This window comes from Balaenoptera musculus, chromosome 10 (assembly GCF_009873245.2).
Source record: "Balaenoptera musculus isolate JJ_BM4_2016_0621 chromosome 10, mBalMus1.pri.v3, whole genome shotgun sequence".
Taxonomy (NCBI): Eukaryota; Metazoa; Chordata; class Mammalia; order Artiodactyla; family Balaenopteridae; genus Balaenoptera; species Balaenoptera musculus.
In genome coordinates, this window is record NC_045794.1 from 44,796,098 (window position 1) to 44,822,448 (window position 26,351).

Here is a 26,351-nt window from a genome sequence, read left to right on the forward strand (position 1 = left end):
ATGTGTACTTTCTTGGTTAGGAGACACTGGGGGTGGAGGCTTCCCTGCCTGCAATGGAATCCCAGATTCCAAAGCAAAGGTGTTTGTGGGACAAGGGGGAAAGGTACTTGCATATCGTCTATAGAAAATGTCCCCAAATCCCAGAACACATAGGGAAGACATGGATTTGGAGCAAAGGTAAACCCTGCAAAGAGCACAATTCAGATGACTGGTGAGAGTGCTTCAGCTGTGCAGAACAGGAGTCAGGAGGGAAGGATGCAGGAGGGCACACAAGGCAAAGGAGCTATGAGGTGCACACTCCTCCCAGACAGAACTCCTCCTAAAACAGAGGTTAGTTCTAAGACAAGAGTAGGTTACAAAGCAAGGAAGAAGTCAGGGAAATTAAGGTGAGAGAAAGGCCAAAGCAGAGGAGAACCTTCATGAGGGGAGTGATGTGAATTAAGAATTGAGAGAGTTGAGTAAAAGATTTATTAGTGCAGTCAACACCATGGAACAGCACATATGTAACACAACTAGCAACCTGCAGAGACACTAGTGCAAAGGGTAGGGAAGCCTTAACTGAGCTTCCTGGCTCCATCTGAGGGTGACAACAGGAGGGAATGGGCCTGGGTAAGGCAGGCAGGGGCAGAGGGGAGTGGAAGAAATGTAGTAACCAGACTAAGTATAGCAGCGTTTTCAAATTCCTGAGCACAATGTCCTGGAGCTGGAACATATGACTGTTCCTCACCCCCTTCAAGCTGTATTCCCTCCTCCCCACAGTTCCAGTGGAGCCATGACCCAGCTACCCAGACCTACAGCAAGCTGGCCTGGAAAAAAGCTCCAAAAAGAGCAGCTCTATGGCCATCTCTCTCCAGCCCACTTCCACCTGCATATCAAGACAATCATACCCACTATCCCTCCCCTTCTCTTACTCTTCTAGTCACCCCAGGGATTAAGGAATGCCCTGGGCATCCCGAAATGCAGCTGAAGTCCTAAGGGGGTATGGGTGAGACAGCACAGCTTGTACTCAGAGACATAATTTCTATCCCATCTTGCCTGATGAAGCTTAGAACCCAGCTATATATCTCCAAGGAAACCGGGTGTTGGGGGGAGTGGTGGGCAGGATTTCTTCAAAATTAATACTCGAAGTCCAGAGTTTTACAGTGAGACCCTAGATGGGCTGGGAGCAAAGTTCTCCAGAGGGCACAGTCATTGATGCTGGACTGTCACATCCATCACTGGAATAGAGGAAGCTCCTCATCTCAGATGGGTTATGGAGGATTGGGGCAGACTTCAGTTCAGCCAAGGACTCCCTTGGCCTTTCCTATATTAAAGCCAAAGGTTGTGCTGAAAAGGAAAAATATAAAACAGACCCCATCCCCGTCCCACCCTATCCAAAAATCCCCACAATAGGAACAGCAAAAGAAGTTTTAAGTTTTGTTAATTTTTTTTTCTTTTTCCTTTCTTAAAAAAAAAAGTAAATAAATTAAATTGCCAACAATGTGGCTGGGCTGGAAAAGTGGGGTAGCCATAATCAGGCCATTCTTAAAAAAGAAAAACTGTGAGGGAGGGAGTGAAATATAAACAAACAATGGCCAAAGAAAATTATCAAAATAACTAGTTACAATCACAGGGCTGAGAGAGAGGGGACTATGGAACTATTATGGCCTGTGCCAGAGGCAGTGCCTACACAATTTCAGCAAAAGCCAGAGAGCTGCTTCCTGCTGAGCATATTCACCCCAATGGACTAACCCCTCACCCCCAACCCTGTCATTCCCTAATCGTAAGAAAGTGTAGGAAAGAAGAGCTCATCTGGAAATTTTCGGCATCCCCACCTGCACACCTGCAGACCCAGCGGGAGCCCACACCTTTAAGGTGGGCTGAACAGGGTATTGCTTGGCACAGAGGTCCAGTCTTCCTCTAAGGGCCACCAGCGATGGCCTACTGGCCTCATTATTTCTAGGGTTTTGTTCCATCCTTACCATTTCTTTAGGATGTCTGCTCCCCAGAGCCGCCCTCTAAATGCTGTTTATAGAGTCAATAGGCCTGCCTGCTCTGGATTCCCTGGTTTTGGAGGCGGGGAACAGTTAGAGATGCCTCACTCCATCCTGATCCTCTAGAGAAAATGAGTATCTTTGTGCTTTCTGAAAATATCTGGAACCAGGGACCCTAGGCAGGAAAACAGAAATAGAGGTGGGGACTTTCCCAACCAGATGGAAAATATACAGACATTGTAGGGGAAGATATTAGGCAAAAGGAGGGAATCTGGGTTTCCCACCTGAAACGCTGAGCAGAGTGCCCTGGGGCCCTCTTCAGTGGCAGAAGAGCAGGGAGATGTGTGGCTCTAGCGTTAGCCACAGTATTAAGGAAAGTGGGGAGGACTCAGGGCCCCGCTGCTGGAGTGACAGGATTTTCTGATTTTCATCTCTTCCAGATAGCCCGTCGAGATCTCCTATATCTCTTCCACGCCATGCGCAAATATCATGACAAGTCCTGGCTCCTGCACCATGTCATCACCCATGTGCTGGTTCTCACAGGCCATCACGACAACAGCCTGCTTGCCAGGGATGCGCTTGGCCACGTAGTTCTCATAGTAACGCCGGTTCATCTGTCTTGTCTCTAGTGTGGCCAGACCCTGGGGCCAGCTACGCTCATGGGCATTTTCGATCAGCTCGTTGACAATAGATGCAGGACAGCCACTCTCCACCAGGGAGCGCTTGATTACAGCCTGGAGAACAGCATCTGGGGTGGAGATCATCCCTCCCCAGCGGGTCACTCGTGCTGGCTGCAGGGAGTTCACCCACCTGTGTGGAGGGAGTTGGAGGTGGTCAGTCCAGCTCGTCCCCTTTCTCTGCATTGGCTTTTCTCCTAATAGGAACGACTGCCTGCTCTGCACTCAACCTAACTCGATTCCTCCTTCTTTCCTTCCATCATTAGTTCAGAAACTCCAGATCTTTCCCTAGTTGGTCCCATCCGAGTGTCAGCACATGTTACTCACCAGATTAAACTCCACGAGAGTAGGGTTCCTGTTATTTTTCTTAAAAATCCCAATACTTAGCACATGGTGCCTGGCATGTAGTAAGTGCTCAACGAATGTGTACTGAATGAAGCAATTATTCCTCTATACTGTGTCCCTCGCAGCACTATTTGCACTATACAGACTGACTCAGTTTAGTCTATGAACTATGCAGAACTCCAGAACTGAAAGGGATCTTAGACTTCGCTTGTTTACTTCACTTGTTTTTGCTGTATTTTAGATCACTTTCCTGGATTTGTACTCTCTTCTTCTCTGAACAGTAAGCTCCCTGAAGTCAGGGACAATATCTTCTCTTTTTGGTCTTCCTAGCACTCCCACAGCCTTTAATACAGGGCTTTGTACATGTGGGTACCCATCTAACTCTTGGGTAAGCTTTCCCTTCCAACCACCCAAAAGAATATGAGATCCTCTGCTGGGGTTGAAGGTTATCGCCTTCTCCTCTGGCCCTGTTCTTCATCCCAACATCTGAGAAGCAGTGGCCTCAGCCCAGGCCTCTTCTTACCCTCCCCCCAGGTCTCAGTGCCAGGACGTGGGATGAATGACTCCACGTCCTGAGTGACACTCACTCTAGGATCTCGTTGTACTCAATCGTCTCCTCCAGGCTCTGAAGGTTGGGGTTGACACTGCGAATTGCACGCATGTACGCCTTGAGCAGCTGGATGTCTCGCTTCTGTGGGGGGGAAGGAGAACAAGGAATAATGGCTAAGACAGACAGTAGATGAGAGACAAAAGTTTGTCTGAGAATGAGGGAAATGGACAGATCTGAGGAACAACCAGAGTGGAAGCTTCATGAAGACAGGGATATGACTGTATCATTCCCAGCTGTATCCCCAGTGCTTAGCATAGTGCCGTCAAGGGAAGGCATTTGATAGATGTTAAGTAAATGAATGCCACTGATGGGATGAAGGGAAGCAAGAAGAGCTCCAGCCTGATTCGCTGCTATGCACAGGCAGAGTATCCACTGACCAGGCTCTCAAGCACAGGCACAGATCTGCTGCTCACAGTCACACCTGCCACCCACAGGCGCGAGGTTATCTGCATATGAAAGACGTGTTCTGCCCTGTGTTCTCTGCGCCCTACCTGCTCTGCCAGCTGGTGTTTGTGTTCTGCTGAGGTCTTTTCCAGCTCTGCAATTCGTGTCTGCTGCTGCTGTACCACTGAGCGCAGGTGCTTAATGCAGTTGTGGTTTGGCAGCTCATCTTTGGGCATCTCCAGGCTGCCACCCAGGGTGGGAAAAGAACAGGATAGGAGAATTAATGGGACATGTGAGCAAAGGCAGATAACTGCTGAGAGAGCTTTTTCCTACCTGAAATGACTAACATTCATTCATTTCCAACATTCAGGCCCCCTCTTGCTTATTGCCTTCATTTCCTTCTCCCCAGCTCCCCCTCGTCCCTTTGCTGTCTACTTCCTCTGGGCCTCTTTCCCTCTCTAAGACAGTGTTTCATCTCCCACGTGGCTCTCCTTTCCTCCTACAGATTCTGCCTGTGCACTCATTCCTTCTGAGAAGCCCTAGATTCACAGACCTAGCTATCAGTATTGAATCAAATATTTCACACCCCAAAGAAAGAAAAAATAGGACAACAGGGAACATGAGAAGCCTGGAAATTAGAGCAGTCAATCTGACAAAGAGAAAAGTAGTACTGGATGAAAGGGAGGAATAAAGTGAATCAGTCTTTAGTGGTATCACAGAGATTGCTGAATTGCTGTCTCCCTTTTTTTATTAAAGCAAGAGCAAAAAGATCGTAGCTCAGAAAGCAGCACGGAAGTGAGATCTTGGAGCAGGGAGCCAGGGAGGCCAGGAACACTCGTTGCCTGCAGGAGACCTCTTCAGCTAGTGAGCAGGGGATCCAGAGACAGGGGTATAAACGGGAAGGCCCTTATCTGTGTGGGCAGAAGAAGGGCAGGAATCTTACCCACAGCCCTGTTCACAGGTCACAGGCCGTTTTGGGTTGTGCTCACAGTCACTGAGGTGAGACATGAGGTTGTCAAGCCGAACAATAGCACTGCAGCCAAACACAGCGTTGTCGCAGGCGATCTGCAGCTTTGACAGCATGTTCCGCATGATCCGAGGTACTGGGCGCAGGTGGGCGACCGTCACAACACTCCGGTCCACCGGACACGTCTGCTGCTGAGAGAACCACTGGGTGATGCAGGCGTTGCAGAAAGCATGCTCGCAGTGAGGCGCCTAGAAGGGAGAGCAGGGCAAAAGGGGCACAAGAGAATTAGCAGGAGCTAAGAGCCTGGGTACGATAACTCCGCAAAGCCAATCAAGCCTCTGCGCAGCTTCTAGGACCAGAGGTCCCTGGGGTCACAGCAAAGTATAGATCTACTATGGGCAAGGCAATGTGGGGGACAGGCTTCAGATATGTTTCCTGTGCCCAAGATTCCAAATGGATTGTGACATAAGACAAACAAGTAAAAAGTTATATAACAGTAAGAGATATAAATAATATTCCAGGACAATGAGAGGACATAAGGTAGTCAATTATTAATTACCAACTGGATTACATACACAATAATTGCCAAAGAAATCCAGAGGAGGGTGAGATCTTTCCAGTCTAGGTCAAGCAGGGCAGGTATTTATGGACAGGACAGAATTTGATATGGGTCTTGAGGGATAAGTAGAGAGGAGGCGGGGGCAGAGATTTACTGGCAAAAGTTCAAAAAAAATTTTTTTTTGGCCACACCACGTGGCTTGCGGGATATCAGTTCCCCGACCAGGGATTGAACGCGAGCCACAGCAGTGAAAGTGCTGATTCCTTAACCACTAGACCACCAGGGAACTCCCTCAAGTTCTTATTTTATGAGGCCCAACCTGAGGTGTTGCCCTGAGTCCCAATGACCAGGGCTACCCTCCAAAACAGAACTAGATTTTTGTAGAATCACATTCTTTTCAGTTTCATAAAGATCGTTATTTCAGCCTACTTCCTTGATAATGCAAAGAGAGAGGACTCTCTGGCCTCTGTGGAGACACAATCTGGCCTCCAGCATGGGACAAACACAGTAGGCACTCACTAGATGTTGACGAATGGATGAATGACTCGAGCACTTATTATGTCCCAAACATTTTGCTACGTGCTTAAGATAAAAAAAGATAGACAGTTTCTGCCTTCAAGATGCTCACAGACACCAAAGACTGTAACACAGGAAGGCTTCATAAGGAAAGAAGTCATTCTCAATATCATTAATCCAACTGTCAGTACATTTTTATTTTTCACTTAAAGACATAATATTTGATTCTTTTCAAAATCTTATAGACCCTCTCTCCAAAAAAAAAATCTTCAGTTCGTCTATTTTTCCCCATCTGTACTGCCACTAACCCAGTTCAAACAATCTTCTCTCATCTGTATTATTAAGTATGTCTTCTAACTGGTTTTCCTACTTCTACCTTGCCTCTTTATAATCCATCCTACATTCAGCAGCTGTGATCGTTTAAAAAGGCAAACTAGATCATATTCCTCGCCTGCTTAAAATTTTACAATGGTTTCCGATTACACTTAAAATAAATCCAAACTCCTGCTCAGGATTTATAAAATTCTGTTTGATCTGGCCCCGTGCCTCTGGCCTCTCCTCACCTCACATCATGCTCCCAGCACTGACTTCAGGCCATTCTGGCTTTCTCTCTGTTCCCTATCCACACCCTGCTCATTCCAGTCTCTGGCTTTTGCTGCTCCCCTTTGCCAGAATGGCCCCTTATCATTCAGATCTCAGCTCAACTGAACCTCTTTTGTGACCGTCCTATCTAAACCTGCCACCCCTGCAGAAGTATACAGAATGCGGTACCTTTTGTGTAAGAAAGGTAGGCAAATATACATGTACATTCATACTTGCTTGTATCTGCCCACATACACACGGGAAGGGTACCAAGTAAACTAATAAACATGGTTATCTACGGGGGGATTAGGTGGACTGGGACAAAGATGGATGCAAGACTTGTCACCATATATCCTTTTACACTGTTTTGATTTCTGAACCATATAAATTTATTATCTATTCAAAAAATAAATAAATACGATACAGGGAAATCAGTATCCCTAGCAGAGGCTTTCTACCCTTGGAAATGTGTCTGGAACCTGGCCTGCTTCTCAGAAGGTAAAGCCTGAGTCGGTGGGGGGTTGGGGGGGAGGTTCTGCCTTAGTCACCAACTGCCACTGACTTCTCCACATGTGACTCACCTCAAATGATAGTGCTAGAAAACAGACAAGGCCCCAGGGTGGGGAGGGGACTGACATACCCCATGACCTCTTGACACCACCAGGAGAGCTTGCTCCACACCCAGCCAATCTGCTTCTAATGGTCCAGGGCTAGCTGCCACTGGAATGCAGTCTGATTTTCATTCAGCTCAGGCATCTGTTCTCCTTTGGGTAGTTGAAAACTGGAGAGTAAGAATAAACTCCAAGAATCAAGGGGAGCCCCAGGGAGTTGTATTAGCAGTGAGTGGGGGAAGGGTCATGCGACCTCACTGACCAGTGTCCTGGTTTGGAAAATGGGATTATCTCCAGCTAGCCAGGAGCGGCAGAGGATTAATTGGTATTTACAGAGTATAGGCAATAAGGACCATGCAGAATGGTGTCCCATGAATACAACGGTTAAGAATTCATCTCACTCATTATACTTGCCTGGTAATCATGAGCTTCTCCTCATACTTGCCCCAGGAAGATACAATTATCTCTGGTCTGGCAAAGCTGGTAGAGAAATGACCTAGTGAAGGTGGCAGCTTTCATATCAAAATGCAGAGTACATGGCTGCATCAAAAACTTTTTTTTCCAGTAAATCCCAGGGAGAAACTAGGTCAGTTCACACAGTTCCCCACTTCCTATTTGTTAAACAGTAGGCAGGCCTGCAGGAAGACTGGCTGATTACCTGAAACACTGCATCATGAAAATGAAGAGAGAACTTATTAGGAGAGTCCAGAAGTTCAGTCATGGGTAGGAAGATGGAACCTAGTCAGAGCCCCTGAAGAGAAAAAGAAGCTACCAAACTACTGTCAAGAGGACAGAAACAAATAGCTGACCATTTTACAGCACAGAAGTCTCGCAGTGACCTCTGAAGAAAATCTGAACCACTGCGCTTCTGTGGTGTCCACCTCTAGACAGATTCTGGAAGGCCCTATTCCTCTTGTAGCTGCCACTGCTCCTTCGCACCAAACCTCTATTCTGCGTGTGTCAGGAGTGCAGGGAGTGGGGGAAGGGGGGCCTGAACACAGTGACTTCCCCATTGGCCCCATTTCCTATTAATATATATTTTTTTAATTTCCGAATTTTCCAATTATCTTTTTCTTTTCATATATAAAAATTTATTTATTTATCTATTTTTGGCTGCGTTGGGTCTTCGTTGCTGTGCGCAGGCTTTCTCTAGTTGCAGAGAGCAGGGGCTACTCTTGGTTGTGTGCATGGGCTTCTCATTGCAGCGGCTTCTCTTGTTGTGGAGCACAGGCTCTGGGCGCGTGGGCTTCAGTAGTTGCAGCATGTAGGCTCAGTAGTTGTGGCTCGCGGGCTCTAGAGCGCAGGCTCAGTACTTGTGGCGCACAGGCTTAGTTGCTCTGCAGCATGTGGGATCTTCCCAGACCAGGGATCAAACCCATGTCCCCTGCATTGGCAGGCGGATTCTTAACCACTGCGCCACCAGGGAAGTCCCTGAATATTTTGTACTAGCTCCACTGCCATCTATTGCCCCACCAAACCTGCCATCAGACCGACTCACCTGGACTGGCTCCTCCAAGACTCCACTGCAAATAGGACAGATAAGGTCTTCGTCAACATCCCCCTGGAAACGGGTTACATCATACCCCATGTCTCATCACTGAAACCCAGGTCCTGGAATGAACAACAGAGGAAAAAGAGGCCAGTTCAGAAGATTACAGATATGTGCCAACTTGATCTCATTGCCAAGATTCGTTCATTTGTCCAATAAATATTTATTGAGAACTTACTATGTACCAGTCATTTGTGGGCGGGGGGAAGCTGACTCAAGAAATTTAATTCTAATGGGAAAAGATTTTATATAAATATACACTTAAAATATGAAGTGATAAATGCTTTCAGGATGAGCACAGGGCACTATGAGGCCAAGAGATGTGGATACCTGACCCAGGCCGAAAGGAGAGGGAGGCTGAGAAGTTTTCCAGGACACCAGTGGGACGAGCAAGTAGTTAGCTAGGTTGTGTGTGGGGGCGGGGGAGCCAGGGCAGGGTGGGGCATTAGGGTTTTAGGCACATGAAAGAGCACATTTAAAAGCCCAGAAGGGGACTTCCCTGGCGGTCCAGTGGTTAGGAATCCGCCTTTCAATGCAGGGGACGCAGGTTCGATCCCTGGTCGGGGAACTAAGATCCCACGTGCCCTGGGGCAACTAACCCCGCGCCGCAACTACTGAGCCCATGTGCCACGACTAGAGAGCCCACGTGCTCTGAAGCCCAAGCGCCACAACTAGAGAGAAGGCTGCACACCGCAAGGAAGAGTCTGCGTGCCACAACTAAAGAGTCCATGTGCTGCAACTAAGACTTGACGTAGCCAAAAATAAATTAATTAATTAAAATAAATATTAAAAAAAAAAAGGTAAGAGAGGATATGATGAGTTCAGGCAACTGTAAGTGGTTCAGAAAAAGTTCGATCTGAAGGGTGCAAGAGAGAGAGTGTCAAAATACAAGGCTGGAAAGGCACCAAGCCGTGAGAAGTCTTATGTAAGGAGTTTGGACTTTATCCTGAAGGCTATGGGGAGCCACTGAAAGACTTAAAAGGAATGATGTGATAAAAGTTCTTTTTTAGAATCACTCTGTAAACAGGGGTGAGATTAGAGACAGGAAGAACATCTAGGCAGGAGAGAAATAGTGAGAGTCTGAATTTAGGTGGTGGTGATGGGAGGGAAGTTCAGGAGAACAAAGACTCAAAGAGCAGCGAGGCTGCCATGCCCCTTCTTTGGGCTCCTAAGGGTCAAACCCAAACAAGACATCACTGAACAGTAACTGAAACTCCCCTGTGGACATCCAGCCAGTGGGCTAATTGGAGCAAGGATGGGCACCTGATATAAGGGCAGACTATCTACACACCAGCCATCAGCTGTGATGTCCTGAAAAAAATGAGCTGAGTCAATCATGTAGTTCTCAGGAATTTAGAATCAGGCTGTTCAATTTAAAAGGGTGGGGAGTGGGGGATTTCCCTGGCGGTCCAGTTGTTAGGATTTGGCGCTTTCACTGCAACGGCCCAGGTTTGATCCTTGGTCAGGGAACTAAGATCCCACAAGCTTCGTGGCACGCCAAAAATTATGCAGAGAGGCCTTGATAGGTCAAGTGCAAGCTAAAGTACAGCACTGGACTGAGTCAAGACTGACTGGATTTAGATGCCCGGTTCTACTACTCATTAGCTGTGTGACCTTGGGCAGGCTTACGTATACTTCTTAAGCCTGCGTGGCTTTTTAAACAGATAAAATTGGTATAAGTAATAATAGAAGTGACTCTCACAGAGTTGCCCTCAAAGAAACAATACATATAAAACATTTAGCACAATGCCTGCTGGTACATACTAGGCACTCAATACACAAGAGTAACCATTATTTAGGTATACATTTTTTTTTTTTTTTTGCCAAGCCACATAGCATCTTCGTTCCCCAACCAGGAATCCAACCCGTGCCGCCTGCAGTGGAAGTGCGGAGTCCTAACCACTGGACCGCCAGGGAATTCCCTATTTATGTACATATCTAATTTCTACTACTTGATTAAAAATTCCTTAAGAGTAGGAACTCAGGTGCTACATCCAATTTAGCACCAAGCACAGTTCTTTACAAAACAGTAAAATGTTTGGTATGATTAAATGTTGCTTTAACTGGGAGCTTCCCAGCAGAGTACAGTGGACGTGTATTTTGCCTACCTAACAGCCCATTTTCTGTAAACAGCATCACAATTTTCCTTTAGGAATCAGAACCTGTTTCCTAGTGGACATGTGACCCAACCTAGGACAGTGAGAGAGATGCCTGGGACTTCTATTGGAGCCCTCATGGGGTTTGCATAGCTGGTAGGATGTACAATTCAGAGTGGTCAGTGACCATCTCTGCCATTAATGAGGACAGCCTACTTACAGAATGACGCCATAATTGGGAATTCCCTGGTGGTCCAGTGGTTAGGGCTCTGCGCTTCCACTGCTGGGGGCACGGGTTCAATCCCTGGTCGGGGAACTAAGATCCCACACGCCACACAGCATGGCCAAAAAAAAAAAAAAAAAAAAAAAGAATGACGCCATAATGAAGAAAGCAGAGCTGAGAAATCAAATTCAGCTGAAATCATTTGAGGGCCTGGATTCAGCCATGCCTGAAGCCACAATCACTTTCTGAACATAAGTTACATGAGTCAGTAAGTTCCCTATTATGTTTAGGCTGGTTTGAGCTGGGTTTTTATCTCTTTAAACTGACAAAAATCCTGATTAATATAGGCTAATGGAGACAAGAAATCACAAGGTTCACTTTGGAACCACTTATCTTTCTTTACCCATTTTATATAGGAACAACAATACCCAAGGACACTGCTACAATTACACTGACCTCCATCACCACCATTTCTCTGTATTCTTGTTCCTCCATCTCTAGGGCCTAAGTTCAGGGCCTTGGGCTTACTAACAACCCCTCTGAAATTGACACTCTAAACCACCTTGGTCTGGCTATCTTCCTCTAAAATAGGGATATCCATCTATGTGTCTCTCCTCAGACCTTTGAGCTTCTGTTCCTATGCCAACATTCCCTTGAATAATCCATCAACAGTAATGGATTAGAGTGAGTATATGAAGGGTAATATTAAAGACATCATAAAGTGAAATGTGAAACCCAGAACTAAGGCCCCTTGTGATTCTCCTTGTTGCAACTCACTGAACTGGACAATGAGGACAGTGGTAAGAGAGCCAAGAGCAGTCCAGTGTCACTGTCCCGTGGACCTCCACTATTGAGAGCTGTAGTGCAGACCATGGAGTTGTTCACTTTAGGAATTCTACTCCCTTTCTCTCTCATCCACATGGCTCCAGGAGAAGCTGCCTCACTACTTCTGAGACTTTAACCTAGGCAGCAGCTGACTGGGACAAGGGTGAGCATGCAACCCAAGCCAGGCCAACGGATCCTATCTCTGAGAATTTGAGCTTGACACCAAGAAAGATGAGTTGGTCTTTCTTTGCCTGTCATGTGGACTAAGGAAGACAAATCTACAGAGGGAAAGAAAAGACTGAAACAGACACAGTGAGAAAGGACTGGATGAGAGCTGGAAAGTCCTGAGGCTTCAGAGTGACTGGTTTGTTCCCAAGACCTAGTTGCCTTCCTATCTTTGGCTTCTGTGAGACACCCTGTGTATCCTCTTTTTGCTTAAGCTTTGAGTTGGGCTTCTGTACCTTTTTTAAAATTATTTATTTATTTATTTGGCTGCACCGGGTCTTAGTTGTGGCAAGCGGGACCTTCACTGCCGCGTGCAGGATCTTTAGTTGCGGCATGCAGGATCTTTTAGTTGCAGCGTGCAGACTCTTAGTTGCGGCACGTGGGATCTAGTTCCTTGACCGGGGATCGAACCCAGGCCCCCTGCATTGGGAGCACGGAGCCTTAACCACTGGACCAGCGGGGAAGTCCCTGGGCTTCTGTATCTTACAGCCAAAAGAATCTTGGCTCAAACAACAACAAAGAGACAGCATATAGCATTAGAAGTTTGGAGAGGGATGGTTTAAATTAGGAGTAATGAAGGCGCTAGGACACTAGGATTAGAATTAATCTGAAAGCTATGGGAGTACCTGAAGGATTTTTGTTGACATAAATTTACAGGGTTTAATTTTTTATCTTGACAATTTCAGACTTACAAAGATCCCATATATCCTTCATACAGACTCCTTAAATGTTAACATTTAACCACATTTATTTTATCATTGCTATATATATACATTGATAGATGGATAAAAATTTTCTGAACTGCTTAAGAGTAAACTGTAGACTTGATGCTTTTAACCCTAAATAACTTTACTGTGTACTGTATTTCCTAAAAAGAACATTATTTTATATGTTGATAGTAAAATTATGAAAATCAGGAAATTAACATTGATGTAATACTATATTTACAAACCTTTTTTCCAATTTTTCCAACTGTCCCAATAATCTCCTTTAGCAAAAGAACATTCAAGATTATGTTGAATTATGTTATGCACTGAATTGTCAAGCTTCTTTAATCGTTTAACTGAAAAAGTTACTAAATCTTTTTTGTCTTTCATAAATTTGACATTTTTAAGAATACACACCAGGTGTATGAGAATGTTTCTCAATTTGGATTTGTCTGATGTTTCCTCATGATTAAATCCCGGTTTCATTTTGGGCAAAAATACAAAGGAAGTGGCATTGTGTTCTCAATGCATCATATCAGGAGCACATAATGTTGATTTGTACTGTTCCTGGTGATACTAACTTTGACCCTTTGGTTAAGTGCTGTCTATCACATTTCCCTACTGTAAGAGTTATTAGTTTTTCCTTTGTAATTAGTATAAATGTTGTAGGGGAGATTCTTTAAGTGTGTGTACACCTGAAGGATTTTTAAGAAATTGACATGATCAGCTTTCTGTTTTAGACTGGCAGATTCTGGTAGCTGTACAGAAAATATAGGGGGTAGGGAAGATTAGAGAAAGTGAGACCTTTGTAGGAGTTTATTGTAAAAATTCAGATTAAGAAAAAGTATAAAGGCTCAAACCAAGACATTTCAGAGAAGGAATCAGGAATCAAGCAGTCCAGTGGTTGGGACTCTGCACTTCTACTGTGGGGGGGCCCGGGTTCTATCCCTGGTCAGGGAACTAGGATCCCACAAGCCGGGCAGCGTGGCCAAAAAAAAAAAAAATAACATAAATAAATAAAGATTTAAAAAGAAGGAATCTGAATCTATATTGGTTCAGGAAGTAATAAAAAGATGACTCTTTTGTTTCTGCCTTGGATAATTAGTGGTGAATTCTTATTTACCAATATAAGAATTAAAAAAAAAAAAGATCTGGATGGGGTAAAAAAATAATGATCCTAGTTTTAGACATGTAGAGTTTGAGATTCCAAGTAGATATCCTGAAGGTAGTAGCTGATGGGTTTTCAGAGGCCACACAGGGAAAGTATACAGAATGAAAACAGAAAATGAGGGTTGGTCTGAAGACTATAGAACCCTGGGGAGCACTGACTCTTTGCTTTATTTTTTAGTTTTTCTTTTTTCACAAGTATATATGACTATATTTTCATTTTAAAAAAATACAGCCTCTCGGGACTTCCCTGGTGGCGCAGTGGTTAAGAATCCGCCTGCCAATGCAGGGAACACGGGTTCGAGCCCTGGTCCGGGAAGATCTCACATGCCGCGGAGCAACTAAGCCCGTGCGCCACAACTACTGAGGCTGCGCTCTAAAGCCCGCAAGTCACAACTGCTGAAGCCCGCACACCTAGAGCCCGTGCTCCGCAACAAGAGAAGCCACTGCAATGAGAAGCCCGTGCACCACAACGAAGAGTAGCCCCCGCTCACCGCAACTAGAGAAAGCCCGTGAGCAGCAATGAAGACCCAAGGCAGCCAAAAATAAACAAATAAATAAATAAATCTATATTAAATAAAAAAGAATATAGCCTCTCTTCCCACCTTCCTCTCCCCATCCATTGCTTGGTGAACATTCATTCTTTCAATTGCCCTTCTTTGCTACACAGATTCTTTTTTCGGCTGTGCTACATTGCATGGGGGATCTTAGTTCCCCAGGGATCAAACCCGCACCCCCTGCAGTGGAAGCACGGAGTCTTAACCACTGGACCTCCAGGGAAGTTCCACAGATTCACGTATGAGTAAGACAGATAAGGTTCTTTCTCTCATGTAGTTTATATTCTAGTGGTAAGAATTTCTAATCCACCAGTCTAAGCCTTGATTACAACATATTCTGCCATTACCCTCCCATGACTGAAGTTTGCCTGACTGCCAATTTTTCCCCTGAAACAAATCATGTTGCAATTAACACCCCTTGTAACAAGATTTTTTGGAGCACAAGAACAAATATCTCTCCTAGGACAGATTCCACTGAGAGGTGGAATTGCTGCACTGAATGGTGTGCCTGCTATTTGTTTTCCTAGACACTTCCATACATACTCTGGAAAGGCCTTTTCAATTTACACTACCAACAACAGTGCATGAAAATACTTTATCAGTGACATTTAAAAAGGGGGACAAAAAGGAGCCTGCAAAAAAAGACTGAGAAAGATTGGCCAGAGATCAGAGAAAATTGTGGAAAATCCTGGAGAGAAGATGGTCACAAAATTTAAGGGAGTTGGGGGTGTAGGGAGGGGGAGGGAAAGGGGAATGCTTATTTCATGAGTAGAGTTTCAGTTTTGCAAGATGAAAAAGTTCCAGAGATCTGTTTCACAACAATGTGAATATACTTAACATTACTGAACTGTATACTCAAAAATGGTTAAGGTGGTAAATTTTATATTATGTGTTTTTTACCACCCACACACACACACACAAAAGCTAAGGAAGTGGAATGCTTAGTGGGAAAAGAAGTGTCAAAAACTGCAAACACAAGTCAGATTAAAAAAAGCAAAAACTGCCAGGATGTGGGACTGTGGACACCACAGCAGAAGGCGGTTTCATGGAGTTGGGTGGCACTGTGGCGCGCAGTTTCAGTGAGGCATTGGGAGTGGAAGACAGACTGCAGTGGCTCACAGTGAACAGGTGAGACAGAGAGATGGGGACTGAAGACAACCCTGTCGAAAGCTTGATTTCCAAGGAAGGAAAAGAGAGAGAACCATCTAGAGGAGCACTGGAGGCTAAGGAAGAGGGTTGTGTAGGGGTGTTTTTCCTTATGATGAGAAAGGCTTGAGGATGTTCATGTACTGAGAGGAAAGCACTAGTGAAGAAGGAAAAGTAAAGATGGGAGAGAATCTGGTCACTGGGGAAAAAGGTAGGAAGGAGATCTGGAATTATGTTAAACAGGAAGAGGGACACACTTAAAGCAGGAAAAAAGAAGGGATGGTACTAAAAGAGGTCCAGATAGTTTTTCAAAAATCACACCCGTAAACTTTTAAAAATCAGATAATCACTTATTCATTTAAGTGAACAGTGAAGATATAGTTATGCTTAATTATGGTAATGTAAGCCCATCTGATGGAATAGCATATCTATTTTTAAATGATGCTTATGAGGAATATACAGTAACATGATACAATAATAGATGAAAAAAGTAGGACACAAATTTGAATACAGATCTGTTTAAAAACGTATATAGGGCTTCCCTGGTGGTGCAGTGGTTGAGAATCCGCCTGCCAATACAGGGGACACGGGTTCGAGCCCTGGTCTGGGAAGATCCCACATGCCACGGAGCAACTGGGCCCGTGAGCCACAACTACTGAGCCTGCGCGTCTGGAGCCTGTGCTCCACAACGGGAGAGGCCGCGATAGTGAGAGGCCCGCGCACCGCGATGATGAGTGGCCCCCGCTCGCCGCAACTAGAGAAAGCCCTCGCACAGAAACGAAGACCCAACACAACCAAAAATAAATAAATAAATAAAAACGTATATATTTATAAATAATCCATGCACAAAGAAACCAGAAAGAATTATCAAAATAACAATTGTTTTATTTAGGTGTAGGACTAAGAATAATGTTTTTCTTCTATTTTTAACTATCAAACGTTTTATTAAGCATACATTTTTTTTGTCATAATTCAACTTTAAACAGTCTTCCACAAATACAGAAAAATATTTTTTTTAATTTAGAAATTACTTAAGAGTAAAAAGTATAGGAATGCTTTTACTTTTGAAGTTCAGGAATAAAAGATGACAGAATGTGATCACACCCAGAAGTTTTCCCTATTGACTTGATTCAGACAGTCTTATTTTTGCATTGAGAGTTAGAATGGACCATAAGAGACCATCTGGTTTAACATCCCAGGGCTGGAATCCCCTCCACAGTACCCAACAGTCACTCACCCTGTGCTTAGACAGTCCAGGGAAAGGTCAAGATAGGGTGCAGAAGGAGCACAGATGAGAAATATCTAGCCTAAACTCAAATCTCCCATAGCATTCTAGAATGCCTATGTCCTTCTAAAACAGGGTACCCGGAGCTTCACCTGTGGACTGACCAATATGAACACAATGGGACTATTACCACCTTTCCTCTCTACTTCAATTAATGCCACCTGACACTGGTTAGTGCTGTTCTGGATGATAGCTACCGCCATGCTCATAGTCAAGACAAACACACAGAGTTGGGATGAAAGGAAGGCACAAGAGAAAGAGTCAAGAATAGGTGCTACCTGAGACAGCCGCTACATGATAGCAAAAATATCACCAAATATCCATAATTCACCTGTTGAACTGCTGACTTTACAATATCTACCTCAAATAAACAAAGTGTAATCTGGTTTCTCTACAATAGCTATTAAATCAATCAGAGGAAAAAAAAATTATTGCTGCCTTAAAATGAACCAGGTATGAAGTCTTCCAAGATACACTGCTAAGAGAAAAAAACTACGGTATATAATAGTATATGTAAATGTGCCACCATGATGTGCCACATAAATGTGCCAAAAATAATACGTATGTGACTATGCTTTCATATGCATGGAGCTCTCCACAAGGATATATAGGAAACTGCCAACAGTGGTTGCTTCTGAGTAAGGGTCATTAAGGAACAGGAACAGGGGGAAAATTTTAATTTCCTCAGTTATCCCTTTGTACCTTTGAAAAAGATTTTCTCTGTGTGTGTACTCAATATTCAAATAAAGAAATAAATTTATAATTATCCTAAATTGTGAAAGTATCAATATTAAGATTCAATCAAAAAACATGTCCAAAATACTCAATGTCACATATACTATATATGTCATTTATGTCATATAACATATACAACATACACATATAACATGTAATATACTATAGCAAGGTCTGGAAAAAATGTACTCTTGCAAGAAAAAGTTAATCAAGGTGAATCATAACAAAAAACCAATGTCCTAAAAAAGTATATTTTTTACCTTTTACCTAGCAATCCTAATTCCAGTAACTTAGCCTAAGGAAATAATCACACAAGTGTACAAAACAATATACTAGGTTGTTTATCTAAACATTGTTTATAATAGCAAAAAAAAAAAAAACAGAAATGACACAAATGTCCAGTATAATTCCTTACATCCATAAAATGGGATACAATGTAGCATTAAAATAACTTAGATATATTTGTTTTTATTAATATTTATTTATTTAGATTATTTAAATTTATTCATTATTTATATATAAGTAAAATAACATTTATACATATTATATATACTATAGTGCCATGTTTGTTAAAAAATTTTATGTGTGTACACACTTATATTGGAGAGCATCTAGAAGGATATATATTAGAGAAGCTGTCTCTAAGTGTAGAATTTTAGTACTTTTATTTTTTATTTTTATTTTTTCTCCATATTTTTAAAATTGAAGTATAGTTGATGTTCAATATTATATAAATGACAAGTGTACAATAAAGTGATTCACAATTTTTAAAGGTTCTACTCCATTTAGAGTTATAATAATATATTGGCTATATTCCCCGTGTTATCATAATATATTGGCTATATTCCCCGTGTTATCAGTACTTTTAATTTCACTCACAGTTTTGTTTTTGTTTTTTTAAAGGTTAGACTTTATTTTATTGCCTAGATTCTTTTTTTTTCGTAATTTATTTATGTATTATTTATTTATTTATGGCTGTGTTGGGTCTTCGTTTCTGTGCGAGGGCTTTCTCTAGTTGCGGCAAGCGGGGGCCACTCTTCATCGCAGTGCGCGGGCCTCTCACTCTCGCGGCCTCTCTTGTTGCGGAGCACAGGCTCCAGACGCGCAGGCTCAGTAGTTGTGGCTCACGGGCCCAGTTGCTCCGCGGCATGTGGGATCTTCCTAGACCAGGGCTCGAACCCATGTCCCCTGCATTGGCAGGCAGATTCTCAACCACTGCGCCACCAGGGAAGCCCCACAGTTTGTTTTTTGTTTTTTTTAAATTTTATTTATTTATTTTTGGCTGCGTTGGGTCTTCATTGCTGTGCGCAGGCTTTCTCTAGGTGTGGCAAGCGGGGGCTATTCTTTGTTGCAGAGCGCAGGCACGGGCTCTAGGCACTCGGGCTTCAGTAGTTGTGGTGCACGGGCTTTGCTGCTCTGCGGCATGTGGGATCTTCCCGCACCGGGGCTTGAACCCGTGTTCCCTGCATTGGCAGGCAGGTTTTTAACCACTGTGCCACCAGGGAAGTCCCTCACAGTTTTGCTTTCTTAGTTCTTCTTCTTCTTTCATTTTTTTTTTTAAACAGTAATCATGTTTTACTTATACAATTAAATAATAATTAAATCAATATTTATTATTTCTATATGCTAGCCACAATTCTAAGCATTTCTCGTGTATTAACTCAACTAATTATTAAAATAACTCTATAAGTTACTCTGTGAGGTGGGCATTACCATGATCCACATTTTACAGACGAGAAACAGATGCACAAAGGTTAAAAAGCTTCTCCAAAATCATACAGCTAACAGGTGGTGGAGACAGATTCCAACCCAGGCAGACTGGCCCCAGAGCTCAAGCCTTTAACTGCAGTGCTAAACTGCCTCTCAAACTGAAAAATGCAAGTTGCAAAAATAGTATGGTCCCATTTTGTACGGTATGGTCCCATTTTTATAAAAACTTTTTTTTAAGTGGTATATGTAGTGTACACATTTAAAAAATCTAGATGCTGAGATTATACTTTTGATCTATGTTATATATTTCTGCAAGATTTAATTATTTTTAAAAATCAGTTACTTTAGAGCAAGGGGCAAAAATTAAAACAATATCCTTTTCTTCCTTGTTGCTATGGGGCAATGCAGAAAGCAGGCTGAGAGCCTGTATTGTGCTTCACTGTGCTTTCATTTTAAAACAGTGCTAATAATGTTACCTTAAGGGGGAATACAAATTCTGAAAAGTTATCATAATGGGGTCTCAGGGGATCCTACATCGCCAAAAGAAACAGCAGAGAACTTCCCCAAAGAAAGTCTCAGTTGGTGCAGAGATGGCCAGAAGGTGTGGGAAGCCACCAGCCAGGCTTAGGAGTTGCAAAGTTCCTACCATAAAGTCAAGGTTTACAAAACTCTGCAAAGATGCTGGGCATTGTTCTTTCTAAATAGAAACCTCCACTTTATCTGCTTGGAGATGCTCCTGTTTTATCTACCCTCCTATAACTATATCCTTTCAGAGGTGTGGCCTCGAGAATTAAGGGGAAATTTAGATTTCGATTCTGATTAGGGCATTTCCTATTTGTCATCTATGGCAAACAGATGTTGAAGTGGTTATACACAACCTTGGAATCTAGCTCCTTGCCTCGTCTTGCCCTGCCCCTAAGTAGACAGTCAAGCTGACAGGCTAGGCTCCTTGACTACTCCTTCTACTCTCGGGGACTCTCAACACTGCTGTAGGGCTGTCACTGGGGTGGGTTATCATTTCAAGGGGGATGCAGTACAAGAATTCAACCGCTCACTGCCCTAGGGACAGAAGCCTTAATAAAACTGAAACCACAGGGACCTCAAGAGTCACAACCAGTGACCACATCCACTGGAAGCAGAGTTTCCTAGATCTTCTCCTTGAGTTATGGAATAGGAAAAGGCCTTGGAAGGTTTCACTCAAGTTGGGGAGCTGAACTAAAGTAGCACTGAGGTGTCCCTTTAGACTTATAGGCGTTCTGCCAACTTCCCTGATTTGAACATCCTGAACCCAAACTGAAAACTGCATTCCCAACAGGCCAGAACCAAACCAGGTAATTATGTTGCTATACTTCCTGTTACACTGGGATGTCTCTCTATATTCTTAGTCAGCGTTATTATAAAAATGCGAGAAGTTTATTAGACCCCTTCCTATACCCTTTTTTTTTTTTTTTTTTCCCTATACCCTTTTAACTTACTGTTGCAGTTGTTTTCACTGTTCTACCCCTAGAGAGAGCTAGGAATTCAAAACAGATTGTTTCTGGGCTTCCCTGGTGGCACAGTGGTTAAGAATCCGCCTGCCAATGCAGGGGACACGGGTTCGAGCCCTGGTCCTGGAAGATCCCACGTGCCGCAGAGCAATTAAGCCCGTGCGCCACAACTACTGAGCCTGCGCTCTAGAGCCCACAAACCACAACTACTGAGCCCGCATGCCACAACTACTGAGGCCCGTGCACCTAGAGTCCGTGCTCCGCAACAAGAGAAGCCACCGCAATGAGAAGCCCGTGCACTGCAACGAAGAGTAGCCCCCGCTCGCTGCAACTAGAGAAAGCCCACGCGCAGAAACAAAGACCCAATGCAGCCAAAAATAAATAAATAAAATAAATTTAAAAAAAAACAAAACAGATTGTTTCTAACGGAGCCTGAACATTTATCCTCCCTTATTCAGGGTTTCTTGAACCCATGTACAGGTGTGCAAACCATGCACATACACACACAGGCACACACACACGAAGAGAAACATTACAGCAACCACTCCAACCCATTTTAGAGTAACTGGGCATGCTGTCACCAATTCGTGGCAAAAGCATACAGGTAAAAGCCAAGTATATGTGCTGTAGTCTCCTTCTGATTCTCTCTCCTCCATGCCCTAAATACAGCAAAGGTGCAGAGGGCTGAGGATTCAGCCCAATTACTACAAATCACCAGACACATAGGAAAAGGGCCCCATAGCCTGCCCCAGTGTAATGAAACAGATGACTCCTAGGAATTTCACCCTGGTGAAGAAAGTAGCTGGTAGAGGGTGTCTCACAGGTGTCCCTAAAACATTTCATCTTATCTCCCTGTCTCCCAATAAAGAAATAGATCTGGAAAAAAAGAAAACTGAGTTGAGAATCTAGAAACCTGAGTCCTAGTTCTAGCTCTATTACTGACCAACGTGTAACCTTGGGCAAGTTACTTAACCTCTCTGGGCCTCAGTTCCCTTTACTCCACATAAAATGAAACATCCGAAACTACATAAATTCTACATAAGTACAAGAATAGGCTAAATTATGGGATAATTATATTACACAAGGTGCCCTGGCTTTATGAGAGCGAAGTCTGGCCTTGCTCTCTTTTGGCAACTCTCTTCACTTTCCAAGTGAAAAAAGTGGTCTTTTTCATTTAAGCAGTAGAATCCTTAGAGTGAAGTTACTCCCTCTCTTAGAGAACTGAGCTCTTAGGAACTCAGGTTCCTCATTGCCTCTAAAGTTCCATTTAATTCCAGAATGCTGTGATCCAGACTAGATTTAGCACAGGAGATTTTTAAAATTAGGCTTCTTCAGCACATTTTAATTGGTTCAATTTAAAGAAGAATCCAGAGGGCACACAATTCTTCAAGAACTCCCAAGTAACAACTCTAACACCTAAAGTGAGGCTTACCAGGCCTCAAAGACCAGCAAGGACCTGCCCCTTGGTCACCAGCACCAAGCACTATTTGTATGGTTACCCCAAACCTCATCTTCATCCTATATACACAGCCCCCTTGCCAGTACAGACATGTAAAAGAAACAGAAAACACAATCCATGTCCTCAAACTAAGGTGTAGGCTTGAGCCCAATGACTGAGTACACAGGATATAAAACACATAAAAAGAGTAAAATTTACTAAGCAATTTACCAACAAATAAAAGTTAATAGTTCATGTAAGACATAAGTATGCAAAGAAGAACAGATTGATGTGGGTTAATCACAGAAAGTTTTATGCATAAAAGAGTTTTGAGAATCAGGTTTTCAAGAGCAGAAGGAACCCGGATTGGCAGAGAAGAGGGTTCTAGCCCAGAATGGGATTCTGAATCAAGGCTCTTTACCTTCCAAGTGTTGGGGGCAGGTTCCCTGTTCACAAGGCTCCAACCCCCTGATGCTTCCACTCAGTGCCACTCAGGAGACGCTCCCAGTAACCCATCTTGCTGGCTATTCTCCGACTGAGTCTTCCTTCCTAGTGACAAGCTCCATTGCCAAGGGGATGGATGTGATGTCACAATCAGGAGCACTCTATTAATAGGAACAAGGAAGAAAAAGGTGAGTCAGGAGAACTACCTGCACTTGGCAGTGAAACTAGACAGACTTGGATCTGGTGGTTGGTTGAGGAAGACGAGACAACTCCACTAAGAACTACAGGTTTCAAGGCTAGGCATCCAGGCTACCCTCTAAGGAGTGAGATCATCAGCTAAGGAATCACACGCACGGGCCAGGTGATTGAAACATAGCTGAGAGGGGGAGAGAAAGGGACAAGAAGAAAGGTAGGGAAGAGGAGCTGTCTGAGATAGAAAAAGGTTCTTTTATTCAGCGCATACAACTAAAAGTAATGTCAATGAGTCCAAATCTGTGGCTATACAATGCAGAGAGCCATGACAGCTTACATGCACAGTATGATGCTTTCATGTTTCCAAAGTGCTTTCACATAAATTATTTCATATAAAAAGAAATTCTGGGCTTCCCTGGTGGCACAGTGGTTGAGAATCTGCCTGCCAATGCAGGGGACACGGGTTCGAGCCCTGGTCTGGGAAGATCCCACATGCCGCGGAGCAACTAAGCCCGTGAGCCACAACTACTGAGCCTGCGCGTCTGGAGCCTGTGCTCCGCAACGAGAGGCCGCGATAGTGAGAGGCCCGCGCACCGCAATGAAGAGTGGCCCCCGCTTGCCACAACTAGAGAAAGCCCTCGCACAGAAATGAAGACCCAACACAAGCCAAAAATAAATAAATAAATAAATAAATAAATAAATAAATTCTGTCCTACTCTCCGCTTGGAAAATACTGTTTCATAAGAAGATACTCAAGAATGTTGGTACAGGTGCAATTCTACTTCCAAGTCCAGAAATATTCCTGAGGGGATGAGTCTTTAAAAAAAAAAAAAAAAATGAAGAGGCAGTGAATCAGGAAATTATTCTAGGGTAGGAAACTGGGACGACTAGAGGTAGCAGTATGATTAAGATGACCAGACTCTCATTACAAAAAGGATGAAACTAGAGGGAGACAAGGCTTCAGACGCAGAATAGAAACTATTCAAATTCTTTTCCTCACCTTCACATCTATCAATGTTAACGGCTATGTTAGAAAGGATGACGATTTTTATTTATTTATTATTTATTTTTGGCTGTGTTGGGTCTCCGTTTCTGTGCGAGGGCTTTCTCCAGTTGCGGAGAGCGGGGGCCACTCTTCATCGCGGTGCGCGGGCCTCTCACTGTCGCGGCCTCTCCCGTTGAGGAGCACAGGCTCCAGACGCGCAGGCTCAGTAATTGTGGCTCAGGGGCCTAGCCGCTCCTCGGCATGTGGGATCTTCCCAGACCAGGGCTCGAACCCGTGTCCCCTGCATTGGCAGGCGGAAGGATGGCGATTTTTAGTCATAAAACAGAGACCATTTCATCCTGAGTCTGGTATACGTGCTCATTAGTTTACTATGTTCATCAGCCATAACACATTAGTGTGGTATTTTAAAACTAATCAGAGGATAAAAGTGCAAGGCCAGATCCACTTTCTCTTCCCTGTAGTTGGAGGTGGGGGGAAGTTGATCTGTCTCTCCCATCCATAATACAGAGGAGGGTATAATGCTTCTTCCATTTTGACAAGAGCAACAGCCTGACACAAGCACCTGCACCTCAAGAAATGCTTCCAGGAGCCAGTGCTGTTGGCTATGTTCAGTCTTCCAGTGACAAGTTCCAGACTCAGAAAGCAAACAGTTATCCAGCCTGGGAAAACCAATCCTCCTACACTGCTCCCTTGACCAGAACAAAACAGGATTTTTCAACTGAGAGGAGGACCAGGAGTCAGGAGACTTGGGTTCTGGTCCCAGCTCTACCAACTGTATGACTTTTAACAAGCCATGTATCCCTTTTGTAATTTTCAATTTCTTCACCTGTCAAATAGGGAAAATGGTAACTGCCTTATCTACCTTACATATTGTCCAGGAAAATCAAATGACATAATAAATGTGAAAGCATACTGAATACCGCTATTCATAGGTAAGGTATTTGCAGTAACAGACTGCAAAATAAATTTAGAGTACTGAGGGCCCACGAGGAAATGCTTGAAAGAAGCCTGTTCTTTCTTTCCCATTACTGGGTACCAGGCACAGCCACAAAGTCGGCTGGACACACAGGGCAGTAACATTATTGCCTCACTCAGATTCCCTACCATTCCTATCTGGGGACAACTATCAGCCTGCAACATTATCAGCTTCTTGCTGTATTGTCAGACTAAAACCACCTGTATAGGAAGGGATTAGACTATCACTACCACAGCCCTGTCCCCAAGAACAGTGATTCAGTAGTCTCTAACAGCCACATTTGCTACTAGGTAGAATGAAGTCAGTTTCTGAATGGAGAAGATGTCTGTCAGTCCCTCAGGCAAAACACCCTCACCCCTCTCAGCTTTCTGCTCCTTCTCCGGCCCCCTCCTTCCCAATCCTCAATTTCCTCTGCGTTCTGGTTTGGAGGCTTTTCGGTGTGTGAAGTGTGTGAAGAGGGACTGGCAATCCAGGGCAGGGATGTAAGGAATGTGAGATTCCTTCATGGAGGGGTGGGAGGGAGAGGGGGGAAGGAATGGAGGAGGAAGACAAGGCTGTCAAAGACAAGGCATGGGAGAGGAGCCAAGCTATGGCGCTTCGAGGGCGGGGGTTCAGGTTCCGCCGCCCCTGCCCAGACTGACCCCCAGTATGTTCCCTGCCTCCCTTTCCGGCCCGTCAATCACTGCCCATTTAAACACCACGTTGTTCCCCCAATTCCCCCTCCCCCCGTCCTCCAGCCAGCCCAGGCCCCCTCCCGCACTTCTTAAAGCTCCCCCACTCCAATGGACCTCCCCAACAACCCACCCATCAGCGCCCCTTTATCACCTCTAGACTCCTCCCTATTACTGCTCCCTTCCTCCATTTTTCATCTTCACTCCCATCCCTCCCCCTGACCTCCAATAGCTCGAACCCCCGCCCCAACCCCCCTGGGACCTTGCCCCCTCCCCTCCCACACCCTCTTTTAGGTGGGAGCTCGCGCAGGCGCCGTACGCACCGCCCTGGAAGCGGTCTGGACTCTCCGTACCCAGGCCTGGCTGGAGCTGAGGCCGCAGCGGCCAAGGGATAGCCCAGGTGCCGGGTCCCAGCTTTTCCTGGGAGGGGAAGGGGAAGGGGAAGAAGACGAGAGATGGTTCCGACCACTCTTCGCGGTGTGGGACGGATCCCTTGCCCCGCCCACCGCTGCTGCGCAACCTGGCGGAAGCTCGTCACCAAACTCCGCCTCTTTGTTTAACTCAGCCCCGAACTAGAAGCCACAAGCGGCCAACGAGGCGAGTGGAAGGCTAGCCAGGCCTCCGCTCTAGACCGGAAGTCTTTATGGTCCCAGCGAGAACTGGATAGCCATTTGGGAGGGAGAGCTCT

General features: G+C 44.5%; 1 protein-coding gene across 6 annotated transcripts; it reads right to left on the reverse strand.

Moving 5' to 3' along the window:
* Positions 1 to 454: 454 nt before the first annotated feature.
* Positions 455 to 26,183, reverse strand: RNF41 (ring finger protein 41). Of its 6 annotated transcripts, none has more exons than XR_005021427.1 (8): positions 25,987 to 26,147; positions 22,796 to 22,979; positions 8,723 to 8,835; positions 4,933 to 5,204; positions 4,097 to 4,232; positions 3,583 to 3,686; positions 2,258 to 2,783; positions 455 to 1,303 (listed from the first exon to the last, which is right to left on the reverse strand). XR_005021427.1 is itself a non-coding variant. In XM_036864977.1 (8 exons), exons 4-8 carry the CDS (start codon positions 8,810 to 8,812, stop codon positions 2,432 to 2,434), a joined length of 954 nt encoding a protein of 317 aa, XP_036720872.1. In that variant the 5' UTR covers positions 8,813 to 8,835; positions 11,090 to 11,185; positions 22,796 to 22,979; positions 25,987 to 26,148; the 3' UTR covers positions 455 to 2,431. The 6 variants fall into 6 exon arrangements, 5 of the variants coding, with proteins under 5 accessions (XP_036720872.1, XP_036720873.1, XP_036720871.1 ...); XM_036864977.1 differs by adding an exon at positions 11,090 to 11,185 and having other exon boundaries at positions 455 to 2,783; positions 25,987 to 26,148; XM_036864978.1 differs by having other exon boundaries at positions 455 to 2,783; positions 26,017 to 26,183.
* Positions 26,184 to 26,351: the final 168 nt, after the last annotated feature.

Excerpts from the sequence above, each read along its gene's own strand:
- RNF41 (XM_036864978.1), bottom strand. The coding sequence starts at position 8,812 with ATGGGGTATGATGTAACCCGTTTCCAGGGGGATGTTGACGAAGACCTT. Across the intron at positions 4,233-4,932 it reads ACCTGTGAACAGGGCTGTGG|CCTGGAGATGCCCAAAGATG; the intron begins GTAAGATTCCTG and ends CCTGGGTGGCAG. Across the intron at positions 2,784-3,582 it reads GAGTACAACGAGATCCTAGA|GTGGGTGAACTCCCTGCAGC; the intron begins GTGAGTGTCACT and ends CCCTCCACACAG.